Consider the following 15273-nt stretch of genomic DNA (forward strand, 5'->3'; position numbering starts at 1 on the left):
TTTATTTTGTCTAAAAATTTTGTGCACGGTCGCAGGGATCAGCTGACACAGATCGCTGGCACAGGCTGGTTAGTTATTTAATGGTTTCGGCTTAGTTTATTTGATCTAAGACTTCAGTGCACGGTTGCAGGGATCAGCTGACACAGATCCCTGGCACAGACTGGTTAGTTATTTACTGGTTTCAGCTTAGTTTATTTGATCTAAAACTTCAGTTCACGGTCACAGGGATCGGCTGACACAGATCTCTGGCACAGGCTGGTTAGTAGTGATGGGTCGTTCGCGAACGAAATGGCTCTTAGAGCCGGTTCTTTGACGTGAACGACGCGAGCCGGCTCCTTATCGCGAGCCGTCACGTGTTTTTTTTGTGTTTGGTTTTTTTTTCTTTCTCTTAGCCTCTCTCTCGCACTTTTTTTCCGCTGCACTCTGCACGCGAGCCTTGTGCTTTACGCTGGGCAGAGGGGGGAGGGGCGGTAGTTACACTCAGTAGCACAGGAACAGAGCCAGAGAGAGAGAAAGAGAGGCAGGGACAACAACATTAGAAAGGTATAGTAATCATCCACAACTATTTTCGGTTGCAGATGATAAAGGATTCAGAAAGTTTATTCATGCAGGCCCATATGACAGAGAATATGCATGTTCTTTTTGTTTTCATATTATAATTTATATTTAATTGTGTTGTGGTTTGCAGTGTTTTGTGTTGTTTTCACTTTAAATTTGTAAAAGAAAAAAGCTGAAAATTTAAATAGTTAAAACTTGAAATGTGAATAGTTGATTTTTGTATTATGTGATTTATTTATTACATTTTATGTGGAGTGAATAAATAAAAGTATATTTACGGTGGCCCCTAGAGACAAAGCACATACAAACTTCAAATCACGTACGAACTCTGAAGCATGTACAAACTCCAAAACACGTAAAAACTCCAAAACATGTAAAAACTCCAAAACACGTAAAAACACGTACAAACTCCGAAGCACGTAAAAACTCAGAAGCATATAAAAACTCAGAAGCACATAAAAACTCAAAACACGTACAAAAGACAACAGAAGTGCTCCAGGATGCTGGGCGCAGTGTTGAGCCTTTGTTATCTTGTGGCTACACAAGCCAGCAAGTACCAACGACCGGATTTGGTGTGTGGTAGTAACAGGTAAATGAACTTTTTTTTAAATTATTTGAATATATATGAGTGCCTGTGTATAAATACACAAACAATACACACATGCTTTCAATTGTGTAATTTAAGTGATCTAGTAGCTCTGCTTTGGAAGTTCAGTTCATGCTAGAAATGTGTTTTGGAGTTTGTACGTGTTTTGTCTCTAGGGGCCACCGCATATATTTATATATAAACATATATAAATAAAACCACTTTTTTTACGTTAGTAATTCCTTTTGTGCATAATTTTATATTATTGTTAATAATAAATTAATTAAAGCAACAAAACAACCTGAAGAGCCGGTTCGGAGCCGAAAGAGCCGGCTCTTTTTAGTGAGCCGAACCGAAAGAGCCGGATCTGTAAAAAGAGCCGGAAATCCCATCACTACTGGTTAGTTATTTAATGGTTTCAGCTTAGTTTATTTGATCTAAAACTTCAGTGCACGGTTGCAGGGATCAGCTGACACAGATCCCTGGCACAGGCTGGTAAGTTATTTAATGGTTTCAGCTTAGTTTATCTAAAACTTCTGTGCACGGTCACAGGGATCAGCTGACACAGATCGCTGGCACAGGCTGGTTAGTTATTTAATGGTTTCAGCTAAGTTTATTTCATCTAAAACTTCAGTTCACGGTCGCAGGGATCGGCTGACACAGATCCCTGGCACAGACTGGTTAGTTATTTAATAGTTTCAGCTTAGTTTATTTTGTCTAAAACTTTTGTGCACTGTCGCATGGATCAGCTGACACAGATCGCTGGCACAGGCTGGTTAGTTATTTAATGGTTTCAGCTTAGTTCATCTAAAACTTCAGTGCACGGTCGCAGGGATCAGCTGACACAGATCGCTGGCACAGGTAGGTTAGTTATTTAATGGTTTCAGCTTAGTTTATCTAAAACTTCAGTGCACGGTCGCAGGTATCAGCTGACACAGATCGCAGGCACAGGCTGGTTAGTTATTTAATGGTTTCAGCTTAGTTTATCTAAAACTTCAGTGCACGGTCGCAGGTATCAGCTGACACAGATCGCAGGCACAGGCTGGTTAGTTATTTAATGGTTTCAGCTTAGTTTATCTAAAACTTCAGTGCACGGTCGCAGGTATCAGCTGACACAGATCGCAGGCACAGGCTGGTTAGTTATTTAATGGTTTCAGCTTAGTTTATTTGATCTAAAACTTCAACTGCAACTGCAACTTCAGTGCACTGAAGATTTAGATAAAATAAACTAAGCCGAAATCATTAAATAACTAACCAGCCTGTGCCGGAGATCTGTGTCAGCTGATCCCTGCGACTGTGCACTTAAGTTTTGGATAAAATAAACTAAGCCGAAACCATTAAATAACTAACCAGCCTTAACAGGAATTTGTGTCAGCTGATCCCTGCGACCATGCACTGAAGTTTTACATCAAATAAACCAGTGGTTCCAAAACTTTTTTTGCTGGGCCCCCATTTGTTTTACAAGAAAAATGTTCGCGCCCCCCCTTGCGCGCTCACGCACGCACGAACACATCCTCCAACCACACACACCCATATTTTGCTCCATTGCGGTTTATTTCACACCGCAAACATTTAGTAAACAATTAAGCAAATACAAGTAATCTGCAATAAATTACAGGTAGTAAGAAAATAAACTACCAACACTTTTACGCTAGGTCCACACCTGTAGAACATCTGACCAATGTTGTTCATTAATGCTGCTTTAATATACCTGTTCCGTATTAGTATGCTGCGCATGCACGCAGTGAGACGGGAAGCAAGAGGAGGGAACCCGCCCCCGGGAATGGAATGACTAACGTGTAATGGTTGCTTTGTTTCGAAGTAAATGATGCTCGATGATATTCACGAACCCTGAGTCATTATTGAACGACAAACAACACCTATACAGGTATTTTTGAAAATGCAGCTGTTTCGTCCACACCTAAATGGCATTTGGAATCACCTAAAACGGAGATTTTTTTTTAAACTCCTTTTTTGCGTTTACGTGTGGACGAGGAATACAGAGTTCGTCACTCAACGTCAAAGGTATGTGCCTTTTTTCACGTCACGCTGTGCGGTACGTTATTGTTTACATGAGATGAATTGCAGAATGGCAGATAGAATGGCAGACAGAATGACAAAATACTGTTACTGTTAATCTGACTATCCCACTGTAACTTTACTGTATAAAGAGCTAACATCTCCAAAATGTCAGGAGTAGTTAGTCATTACAAGAAGTGTTTGTGAACTAAAAATCAAGAATGTGGGATACTGTTTGTCCATAATTTGGAGAGCCCAGCGCGTGCTCACGACGAAGGTAAAACCAATTAAGCAGGGGAGACCTACCTTGGCACTTGTGCAGGTGAAGCCAAAGGGAAGATATGCTTTCTAGTCTTTGGCTTAGAATGAAGTTGGTTTGGAAACATATTCAGCGATGCTTCATCTCCTGATTTGCGTTTGTGTGGGCGCCCCGTGCTAGCAGTGTACAAGCATTGTTTCTTTTTTTTTGTTTTTTCCTTTTCATACCGCGCCCCCCCCTGCCATGGCTCTGCGCCCCCCCCCCCCTAGGGGGCGGTCCCCACACTTTGGGAAGCTCTGTCTTAAAAGATGATGAGGGAACTCTTTTAGCAGGGTAATACATTTTGTACGTAGCTGACGGCTATGTGTACAGGGGCGGGTCTAGCAAAGTGTTGCCAGGGGGCCAGGTAGGGCATTAACAGGGAAAGGGGGGCATAAAGAAATACTTTTTTTTCTTATTCTCATTTAAAATGTCTAGCTTTTAATAAATAATTATCTTAAGATAATCAAATCGCAGTTTTTATCTAATGTAAAATGTATAGATATCATACATATACCAACAAGACTGTACATCACTGTCACAACAGCGTTTGTTTTCATTCAAAGGCTTTATAGCTTTAATACCTGGTGGGCCGGTCTCTAGTCAAAATGCCAGGGCCGATTTTTTTTGTCCCAGTCCAGCCCTGGGCACGACACGCAGTGAAGTAATCTGAGAAGGTGCATTAAAAAATAAATGGCCGGGCCAGCGGTGCACATCGCAAATTAGCTCGCATAGACACATTAGTTGTGCCGCTTCTTAATGACAGTATCTTAGCTAACAAGCCCAACTACCAGATTCAACTTGTAATTGGCTAAAAATAAGAGGGACGTTGCTAGCTGGCAGTTTTTTCAAGCAATGTTGAAATTTCCACATTCCGACACTTCAAATGCTTCAGGAGCTTTCAGCTCAGTGCAGCATCAGCACCACGGAAATACACGGATACATCTGTAGACTCGAGACAGAATTCAAAATGTGTTTTCGGGACTTTCAGGTGTATGGACCAATGTTTTCTTCTCAAATCACATCAGAAAGCTTTTTTTTTTTTTTTTTTTTTCTTTTAAATGACATCAGAAACAGCAGTATGCGACATTACGTGATGGCAGAGCTTCAGTTCATCCTTTGTCATTTTTTTTTTTTTGTTTTTTTTTTTTTTTTTGTTTTTTTAATAAATAGGACAGGGGGAATGAATGAGAGAAAGAGGGGGAGAGAAAGAAAGAAAACCAAAGGGGAGAAGAGACGGTGAGAAGGGGGGGAAGAGAGAGAAAAAAAAAAAAAAAAAAAAAAGAACTCCTGGGTCACCTGTATGGAGAAAAAAAAAAACAAACAAAAAAAACAAACAGAGGAGACAGCAAACAACAAAGAGCAACATAATAATAGAGAAAACAAAGCACCATCACAATAAACTAGCTAGCCATAGATATCAATATTTACTAAATAATAAACGATATTGTGCAGCACGCAAGATAGACAGCGCACAGTGTGCTTTGAGGTAGCAGCCAAGAAAGCTTTAGTCCGCGTCTGTGAATACCCATGTGTGCATACCTGTGTGGATCAGCATGCTTGCATTCCAAAGGTTTCTCCATGTAATGATCTGCTAGGGAGTGTGGGGGGGCCACAGCCCCGTCCTCCAGGGTGTGAAGCGGGTATGGAGGAGATCAAAACTCCAGACATCCAGAGGCCCCCAGAACACAAGAGACCATGGAAGACCAACAGAGGGGCAGCCGCGCCACTGTTCCAGTAAGAGCTGAGGAGAGTCCCAGATGAGGGCTCGCCCAGCAGCCGCGGAGCAGAAGTCAGGGGGAGTTGCAGTGACGCGCCCGTGAGCTCCGCCGGCCCCCAGCTGCGCCTGAGTGACCGAGCCCCAGGCCGAGAGGCCGGGGGCACCCCACCTCCAAAGGGGCCCGAGCGAGCCCCAGGCCCCAGGCCCCGACAAGCGGCCGCCAAGGAGTGAGCCGGTGTGTACCCGGACGCCCACCCCCAGACACAAAGAACCACCAACACACCGACACCTGAGGGAGTCCGCCACCGGCAGGGGAAGTGGTGGTGGGTGGAGATAGGCCTCCAAACCTTGGAGGGCCTGAGGTGTCCCCAGAGAGGTGGCGTCTGATACCCAACCTGACATATAGACACAGACATACAGGCACACACAGACACAAACATCCATTCCCACCCTCATGCTCTCATCAGAAAGCTTTAATGAGCAGCTGGATTTGTCCCGCATTAACTGGCTGGACACAGAGGACATCCAAATGCAGCTGATTGAACTAAAGAGCTCGACTCTGTGGGGGTCGAAGTTTGCAGAACTACGAACGCAGCTGGAATCCACAGCTGTGTGTGTTCATGGAGCTGCATTTTCACCTGCTGGACATCACTACCTGACAAGCTTAACTGTCTTTAGAACATTGCAGAGGCCTCATTGACAGTATTTGGCTCTACATATCTGTGTGAGCAGATTTTCTCTCACATGAAGAGTGTCCTTAGGCAGCCGTCTGAATGCTGGACACTCGGAGACCTGTGTCTCTGAGTGGGAGACCAGAGATCACATTAACATGTGTATCTCTGTATTAACCAACATGCCATATTGGCCCAGTTTATTTTTCTTATCATTATTGTGAGGAGACCATAAATAGCATTTGCATTTTCTGCTGTACAGTTCATTTGCTGTTATAGATTTCTTGTTATGGATAAAAAGTGTATTTTTTTGTTTCAAAATAGCTGATAACTACGGTGGCCCCTAGAGACAAAGCACATACAAACTCCAAAACACTTACAAAATCCAAAACACGTGCAAAATCCAAAACACATGCAAGCTCCAAAACACTTACAAAATAAAAAACACATGCAAAAGACAAAACACGTACAAAATATAAAAAACATGCAAAATCCAAAACACGTACAAAATACAAAACACGTGCAAACTCCAAAACACTTACAAAATAAAAAACACATGCAAAAGACAAAACACGTACAAAATACAAAACACATGCAAACTCCAAAACACGTACAAAATCCAAAACACATGCAAACTCCAAAACACGTACAAAATACAAAACACATGCAAAATACAAAACACGTACAAAATACAAAACACGTACAATATACAAAACACGTGCAAAATACAAAACACGTGCAAACTCCAAAACACTTACAAAATCCAAAACACATGCAAAATACAAAACACGTACAAAATACAAAACACGTACAAAATACAAAACGCGTGCAAAATCCAAAACACGTACAAAATCCAAAACACGTGCAAACTCCAAAACACATGCAAAATACAAAACACGTGCAAAATACAAAACACATGCAAAATACAAAACACGTACAAAATCCAAAACACGTGCAAAATACAAAACACGTGCAAAATACAAAACACGCGCAAACCCCAAAACACGCGCAAACCCCAAAACACGCGCAAACTCCAAAACACAACGGAAGTGCTCCAGGACGCTAGGGGCAGTGTTGAGCTTTTGTTACCTAGTAACTACACAAGCCAGGAAGTACCAATGACCGGATTTGGGGTCTGCAGCCTTAAAGGCCGCATTTTAAGGCTGATTATGTCACAGCGACACGACAAAGACTGTCCCAATTCAAAGGCTGCTCGAAATGCGGCCCTCAAATGTGTCCTTAATTTCCCTGAATTTTAAGGATGGGTCTGTGTAGCCTTCATGGCCCAACATATCCCAGACTTCATAGCGCGGCGGTGGTTTGGATAATTTTGCCGAAAAAAAACGGCGGAAGCGGAGCGGACGAAGAGTAAACTTCCAGAAGTAAGTACTGAATATTATGTCACTTATTTATGCGCAAATGTTTTTATAATGAAGAACATTAAAACATTACTGTTGGCAACATGTCGGGAAAGTTATGTGACATTAGCGACGTTTGTACTAACTTGGTTTTAAAGCCTTCACTTCAAAATATTCGCCGTTCAATAGCTGACTTTAATCTTACAGAGAATGTGATGATTTTATGCGTAATTAAAGTCAGTCATGTCAGTCAGCTGACGGTTCACTCCTTAAGCTGAAAGAAAGATGCTTTAATCACAGGAGTCACACATGTGTCCACTGTACCATCTGGGAACTCTTCTTGTTTAGCACTCGTAATGACACAAACACTAAATCCTCCTTCTCTGGTGCTGTTTTGTAGCAGTGTGTACACCTGAGACTGTCACCTGTCTGTCCTGCACTCTCTCTCTGTTTCTTTCTCTCTGATTGTGGAATAAAAGTATGAACATGTATTTATAAGTCACACTTGTGTTTGAATCCTGCAGCTTATCACACATTTGATTTCTATGTGTGACACCTGCAAGTGTCCAGAGTGAGGACAGACTGAGGGACCCACTGCATTACATCATCTGTGAGGCTTTGCACCCCTGATGATCCACCAGGACAATCTCAGCAGTATGTGAGGAAGAGGAGGAGGAAGAGCCAGCAGCAGCTGACAGATGGAGAGAATAGACAGACTGTTCCCTGTTTGTGAAGGACTGCTAGAAAAGTTTAAAATAACTAATTGTCTGTCCTGAATCAGTCTTATTAGGTAATGTTCAAATAATGTTATCATCCCAGTGTTTTCAGTGTGAGAGAAAGTACTCAGGGCCTTCAAGTTACACACTATGAAAGGCAGCAACAAGTTCAATGTTCAGAAACCTAAAGTATGTATCAGCAGCAGAATGGAGCTAAAAATAAATGTTTGTTTCAGTTCTATGAAGCTTTGAGGATTTTGGATCAGTAGCACTGCTGTGTTTGTTGCATCATATTGCTGTAATTGTTTATATGCTTTATATATTCTGAGCTAAGTTGATCTATAGTGTTACATCATATTCTATAAGGATGTTATGTGTTTGTATACTTTCTGCCCAGTTTGACCAATTTAGCAGACGTCAGCCTGTTTAAAGCTCTGATATCTATTCTGTATGACTTAAAGCAGTTATGACATGGTCTGATTTTCTCACCCAATAAAGGAATATTTAATACATCAGTCTACTCTTCATTTTATCAGAAACATATATATACTACTATATATTGTACATATATTTATTAGTAGCCATTCTTGTATTTTGCTTGTTTACATTATTGTATTTTGCACAACTCTGTTGCTTGTGAAGCTCGCACACAAGAATTTCACTCACATGTGCTGTACCAATGTACCTGCACATGTGATGTGACAATAAAAGTGATTTGATTTGAAACAGCTCACAGCTTGTACATTTTCTTTTTACACATGTATGTAAGCATTTGAGCCAAATTTAGTAATGCCAACATACTGAAGGAACAACATTTGTCTCTTATATATGATACACCTATGCACTGTCAATATACATTTTGAACCAGCTGCAGATGTCAGAGTAACAACTGACTGACCCCCACATAAAGTGCGTTACAGTAGTCCACAGGGGAAGAAATAAAAGCATGGATCACGGTTTCAAAGTGCTGCCTAGAAAGAAACGATTTCACTCTTGCCAGTCGCCTTAAATGATAAAAATGGACTGGTCCAACTTAAAACCAAGGGCAGTAACAACAGGTTTAAAATAAACCTCCAGGGGTTCCAAATGAAAAGAAGAGGACTCACAGGGGCCACTGGGTCCAAACACCAACAAATCTGTTTTCTTTTCATTCAAATTTAAAAAGTTTAGAGCCAACCAAGCTTTAATGTCATCTAGGCATGTCAAGAGAGGTTTTATTCAGATGCCATCCTTCGGCTTCAGTGGCAAATAAATTTGGCAGTCATTCCTATATACTTGTCTTTGAGTGAAGATTTAAGGTGGTAAGACATGTAAATAACTGCAACTTGAATCTGTACTGAAGCTCAGTATTTGACAAAGAGTTCATGTTCACTGCTGTAATACCTAATAATGACTAATATAATAACCATAATATTGGCCATATTATATTTACATTACCAAAGTGATATGACTTTAGTCTCATGAACAACATTTGCTAATTGTTATTTACTAGCTAATCTTAAATGACTGTTCAGTACAGAAATGAAGCCCAAAAATCATGTTTTACTGTCCTGTGGTCTCAGCCTCAGATACTTATCAAATCACACAAAGCTCTTGTAGAAACAAACAAACAAATGAAAAAAAAATATGTTCTCCTTCATTTCTGTCAAAAAAAGTTGTATGACACGTTTCCAGCTGTTAGTATCATAGTTGCTAGGCAACCTGGGAAGCGCAACGGAGACTAGAGCCCATGTGTTTGCAACAAACTTGCCGTTTATTTTACAAATCGAGCTCAACACTGCCCCTAGCGTCCTGGAGCACTTCCGTTGTGATTTGGAGTTTGCATGTGTTTTGAATTTTGTACGTGTTTTGGATTTTGCACGTGTTTTGGATTTTGTACGTGTTTTGGATTTTGTACGTGTTTTGTATTTTGCATGTGTTTTGAATTTTGTACGTGTTTTGGATTTTGCACGTGTTTTGGATTTTGCATGTGTTTTGGATTTTGTATGTGTTTTGGAGTTTGCATGTGTTTTGAATTTTGTACGTGTTTTGGATTTTGTATGTGTTTTGGAGTTTGCACGTGTTTTGAATTTTGTACGTGTTTTGGATTTTGTATGTGTTTTGGAGTTTGCACGTGTTTTGAATTTTGTACGTGTTTTGGATTTTGCACGTGTTTTGGATTTTGTATGTGTTTTGGAGTTTGCATGTGTTTTGGAGTTTGCATGTGTTTTGAATTTTGTACGTGTTTTGGATTTTGTATGTGTTTTGAATTTTGTACGTGTTTTGAATTTTGTACGTGTTTTGGATTTTGTATGTGTTTTGGAGTTTGCACGTGTTTTGAATTTTGTACGTGTTTTGGATTTTGCACGTGTTTTGGATTTTGTATGTGTTTTGGAGTTTGCATGTGTTTTGAATTTTGTACGTGTTTTGGATTTTGTATGTGTTTTGGAGTTTGCACGTGTTTTGGATTTTGTACGTGTTTTGGATTTTGCATGTGTTTTGGATTTTGTACGTGTTTTGAATTTTGTACGTGTTTTGGAGTTTGCACGTGTTTTGGAGTTTGCACGTGTTTTGGAGTTTGCACGTGTTTTGGATTTTGTACGTGTTTTGGATTTTGTATGTGTTTTGGAGCTTGTACGTGTCTTGGATTTTGTACGTGTTTTGGATTTTGCATGTGTTTTGGAGTTTGCATGTGTTTTGGATTTTGTATGTGTTGAGGAGTTTGTGCGTGCTATTTGGAATTTGTAAGTGTTTTGGAGTTTATACATGCTTTGTCTCTAGGGGCCACCGTAGATAACTATTCGCTGATAGCTGCAAGTGTGACAGGTTGAAGGACTACTGCATATGCTGTTCAGTTAATACAAATTCATATCAGTTGATATGAGGACGAAAATAATGTAAATATGGTAAGAAAATGGTTAAGAGTTTATTATTTTTCATGTTATATTAATTGCTTTCATGTTACTTAAGAGAACTACAATCTATACATCAGTGATTGGCTAGTAAGCCTTTTCTGGGATCGATTAGTAGTGTCTCTATTCTCCACTAGAGGGCTTTCGCGCGTTCTCCTCACTGCAATAAACTACTGCATGAGAGACGCAAGTCATAATCACTCTCGTAATTCTTTCCCCCCTGTTTTCAGGGGTGTAACACCAACATCTACGAACAAATATAGTTCTATAAAGTTGTTTTATATAGTGTGTGACTGTTAATATAAAGCATTATTAAATTTATTGCTAATACATCATATGGCACATTGACTTCTGAGAAAATTTTAGATGGCTTTTAGATAGTGTCAATAGGAAAATTGTACTTAGTAGTCAGTATAATCTTTTAATGATATAAGTTTGCATATGGTAGAATACTGCATGTAATCATTTGTGTTTAGAAGTATATAGTTGGTGGCATATTGAAAGAATGTCTGTAACATTCCAGGGTGTTCACACCCACATCCTAGGAGTATGGGAGAGGTCGTACCTTGTCTTATTGTTTTACGGTAGAATTAACGTAGCTATATCTGTCTTAGTCTAAGTGCCTTTTGGTTTGATGAACTGCTGGACTTCGAGACCAGCAGGTGTAGGGAAGTCATTTATGGGGTCACACTCTGACCCACCACACACACTACACACACCACACACACGTACAGCTCCACATTTCAATGTATGGAACAAACGCCCACTGAAGCATATAAATAAAGACCGGGGCAGTTTCTCAGTGCGAGTCTGTTCTGGAGACTGCCCTTGCTAGCAAGAAGTTCTGTGTGTTTCTCTTCTCTGAGTCTTTACTGAAGAAGTGTTTTAGAGTATATTTCTTAACAGATAGAAAGGTTGCCGACCCCTGATCTAGCCAAAACCAATCAATAAACAGCATCACTGTGCCTATCCTCAGCTATCGATATTATGACAAACCAATTCAAGGGACTCATCTAAGCTTTGCAATCCCATCTGTTAACACATACCCACTAGACATATAATACACCATGCATCCTTCTACTTGCCCATTCATCTAAGCATCCACCGATCTGCTCCAGCTCGGTAATCATACGAATAATAGCCCCTGTGTTGTTTCCATGGCAGTTATGAGATTGATGTTGTAATATTCAGAGAGTATGCTTTCATGTACGAGCACAATCTTCAATCATATTTAGGCATCCATGTTTGTGGTTTGGGACGTTCGTGGCTTACAGTAAACGTCTGAACAGAAACAGCTGTAAGGATATCTGGCACCTGTAACACACTAATTCCACTGGTACAGTTTTAAGACCTTTGCACTTCTTGAGGCCATCCTTCAGCAGAAAATTAGGTGTTACTACAATAAACACGCATGGTTTCACCTGAGGAATGCAAATCTTTTCTCCCAGGCTGAGGTGTGCCGAGAGATCTGCAACACCAAACTTCAGAGCTTGAAAAGCCAGTTATCAGGCTGTGAGTGTTGACTCGAGTCAGGTTTAATGAAAAAAAAAAAGAATTAGAGCATCTTCATTTGGAGCAGAGCAGAGACAGTGCAAGGGGAAAATGTAAACATTTGGTTCAGTTAGTTGTCTGATAATTAATTTGTCAGCACCTCATCCAGAATTGCAGCACAAAATCCTCTAGTCAAACAAAATCCTCACAATTCTGCCAAGTTGCAGAGAGTGAAGCTTTGATCAGTGCATCTGAAAACTCTATCAAAAGAAGCAATAACTAAGACACATGAGACATGCACTTAGAAAAGAAAGAAAATATCTCCCTGTCATTGGCTTTCATTTGAAAATGAAATTAGAATGACAACATGTTAATATGCTTGCAAATTATTTTAATGGGTTGATAAACATTTGTGGAAGTGCCGATGTAGGGCAGGATGCTTCCTACACCTGTGGCATGCACTTGTGTTTCTGTAAATGAATTGCTTGGACGAAGCGTTTTCCACAGTTATTACAGGGGAATGGTTTTTCTCCTGTGTGAATACGCTGGTGCATTTTCAAGTTCCCTAAGTGAGAGAACCTTTTTCCACACTCATCACAGGGGAATGGTTTTTCTCCTGTGTGGGTGTATTGGTGTCTTTTCAAAGGACTTCGGTGAGTGAAGGTCTTTCCACACTCTTCACAGAGGAATGGTTTTTTTCCACTGTGCCCAAACTGATGCACCTGAAGATGAACTAACTGGGCAAAGCTCTGGCCACACTGATCACAAGAATAGGGTTTTTGTCCAGTGTGCAGACGCTGATGGACCTTCAAACTTAATAGTGTTTTGAACATTTTCCCACACTGCTCACAGAGGTATCGTTTGGTGTGAACTTTTGTGCGCAGATCCAGCTGTTCTTCAGTTGAATCTACCCCCTTCTTATGGTGAGGTCTTCTTTGCATTTTCCCGGTCTGTATATAAAGAGAAAGAAGAGATGGACAGAGTAACAACAATCTACAACCATTTGATCTGATAGACTTCCTCCTTACAAAGACTGAGGTGTTGTGAAAAAGTGGAAATGGGAAATTACTGAAGAGTTGTTGTGTCCTTCTTTCATAAACTCCTCCCGCCAGGTGAGGGATGAAAAACGTGTTTGTAGTCAGAAGATGTTTTGATGCAGTCAGCATGCTCATTACCCCAACAATATTTTGCATATTAATTATACATGTTTTTTACCCATTTATATGTAACTTAAACAGGCTATTTACAAGTAAGCAAAGTAATCCTGTTCACACGTCACCAAATGCATACACAAACCCACTATTCAACAACGGAAACTCTGTGCTTCCCCATCTGATTCCATAATTGGAGTCAGCAGGGAAACTGCAATTTTAGTGAAAGGTAAGTAAAAATATATCCTGGCTGTACCTGTAATGCCAAAAATGCTAAATTAACTGTTCCCCTGGCCCCTTTGGGAACATTTTTATGTCACTGTGAAGTTTACCTTTCACCTTCACATAAGATAAGATAAGATAAACCTTTATTAGTCCCACACATAGGAAATTTGTTTGTTCACAGCAGAAAGTGGACAGTAAAAAGTTAAGAGCAGCAAAGTCTACTCTTCATTCTATCAGAAACAGTTATCACAGCTCGTACATTTTCTTTTTACACATATATGTAAGCACTGAGCCAAATTTAGTAATGCCAACACATTAAAAGAACAACATTTGTCTCTTATGTATGATACATCTATATATACACTGTAACAGATACTTGTCTTTGAGTGAAGATTTAAGGTGATATAAATAAATAACTGCAACTTGAATCTTTACTGAAGCTCAGTATTTGACACAGAGTTCAAACTCACTGCTGTAATAACTAATAATGATTAATATAATAACTATAATATTGGCCATATTATAGTTACATTACCAAAGTGAGATGATTTTAGTCTCATGAACAACACTATCTAATTGTTATTTACTAGCTAATCTTAAAATGACTGTTCAGTACAGAAATGAAGCCCAACAATCATGTTTGTACAGTCCTGTGGTCTCAGCCTCAGATTCTTATCAAATCACACAGAGCTCATGTAGAAACAAATGTACAAAATATGTTCTCCTTCATTTCTGTCAAACAAAGCTGTATGAAACGTTTCCAAGCCTCGCACTTCCGGCCTTAACAGTCTTTGAGTACGCGGACCTTGAGGACCGTTAAGGCTGCGTACTTTAAAGCTGCAGACCCCGAATTGGGATACAGCCTTAACGTCGTTTTCCTTCGCTATTTAAATTCACAAGCACTACATAATCTCATAGTGCCACCTACCTGGCATTCCTCGGGATCAGCAGTTAATTTTCATGAGGCAATTTTAGGTGGGTTACACTTGGAATGCCATGTCTCTTCCTTATCTAATGTGTCACGTTAAAGTGACTTACCTCTGCCACTGTGAGCATTTGGCTGCTGGTGTTACTCAGTGAATCAGCTCTGACAAACATAAAGATAATAAGTTTAGAGAAAAATTATCCAAATACTGCCTTAAAAACAACAATGATGTTAAGACTTCTCATCCAAGCACATAAATGAAAAACAACATATGTACCTTTAAAATTTAGCTTGAAAATATGATTAAATACTTTAAAGTAGCAATAAGAAAGATAATCAAGTTAGATACTACAAATTTACAGACATTTCGTCTCGTGTTTGTGCCTAGTTTTAAAGATAAACTGGACCTGAAACATGAATTCAATTGAAAATAACACAATTAAAAGGAAAAAAAAACACTGAATGTCCTTTGATTTACTAAAACTACCACTGACCACCAGTTTTTTTCTTACCCTTGGCATGTGAGGGACATTTGTTTTGGTCCTGCTTAATGCTTGCCTTCACTGAACTCTGAGAGATGCACCAATGGTTCCCATGGTATCCAAAGCTGACTCCACTTCATAAGGTTCCAGAAGTGAATTTAAAAATCAACACCAAGTATTTA

At 39.8% G+C, this 15273-nt stretch overlaps 1 protein-coding gene across 1 annotated transcript in view; it reads left to right on the forward strand.

The window, feature by feature from the left end:
* Positions 1-2669: 2669 nt before the first annotated feature.
* Positions 2670-15273, forward strand: part of LOC309692628 (ribonuclease inhibitor-like) — a 205660-nt gene continuing 193056 nt past the window's right edge. Inside the window, exon 1 of the mRNA XM_082511305.1 lies at positions 2670-3169. Coding sequence (XP_082367431.1) covers positions 3045-3169 — 125 coding nt within the window. The 5' untranslated portion in view covers positions 2670-3044. The remainder of the gene's footprint in view (positions 3170-15273) is intronic.

Source organism: Aulonocara stuartgranti, assembly GCF_965226115.1.
Source record: "Aulonocara stuartgranti genome assembly, chromosome: 3".
Classification (NCBI taxonomy): domain Eukaryota; kingdom Metazoa; phylum Chordata; class Actinopteri; order Cichliformes; family Cichlidae; genus Aulonocara; species Aulonocara stuartgranti.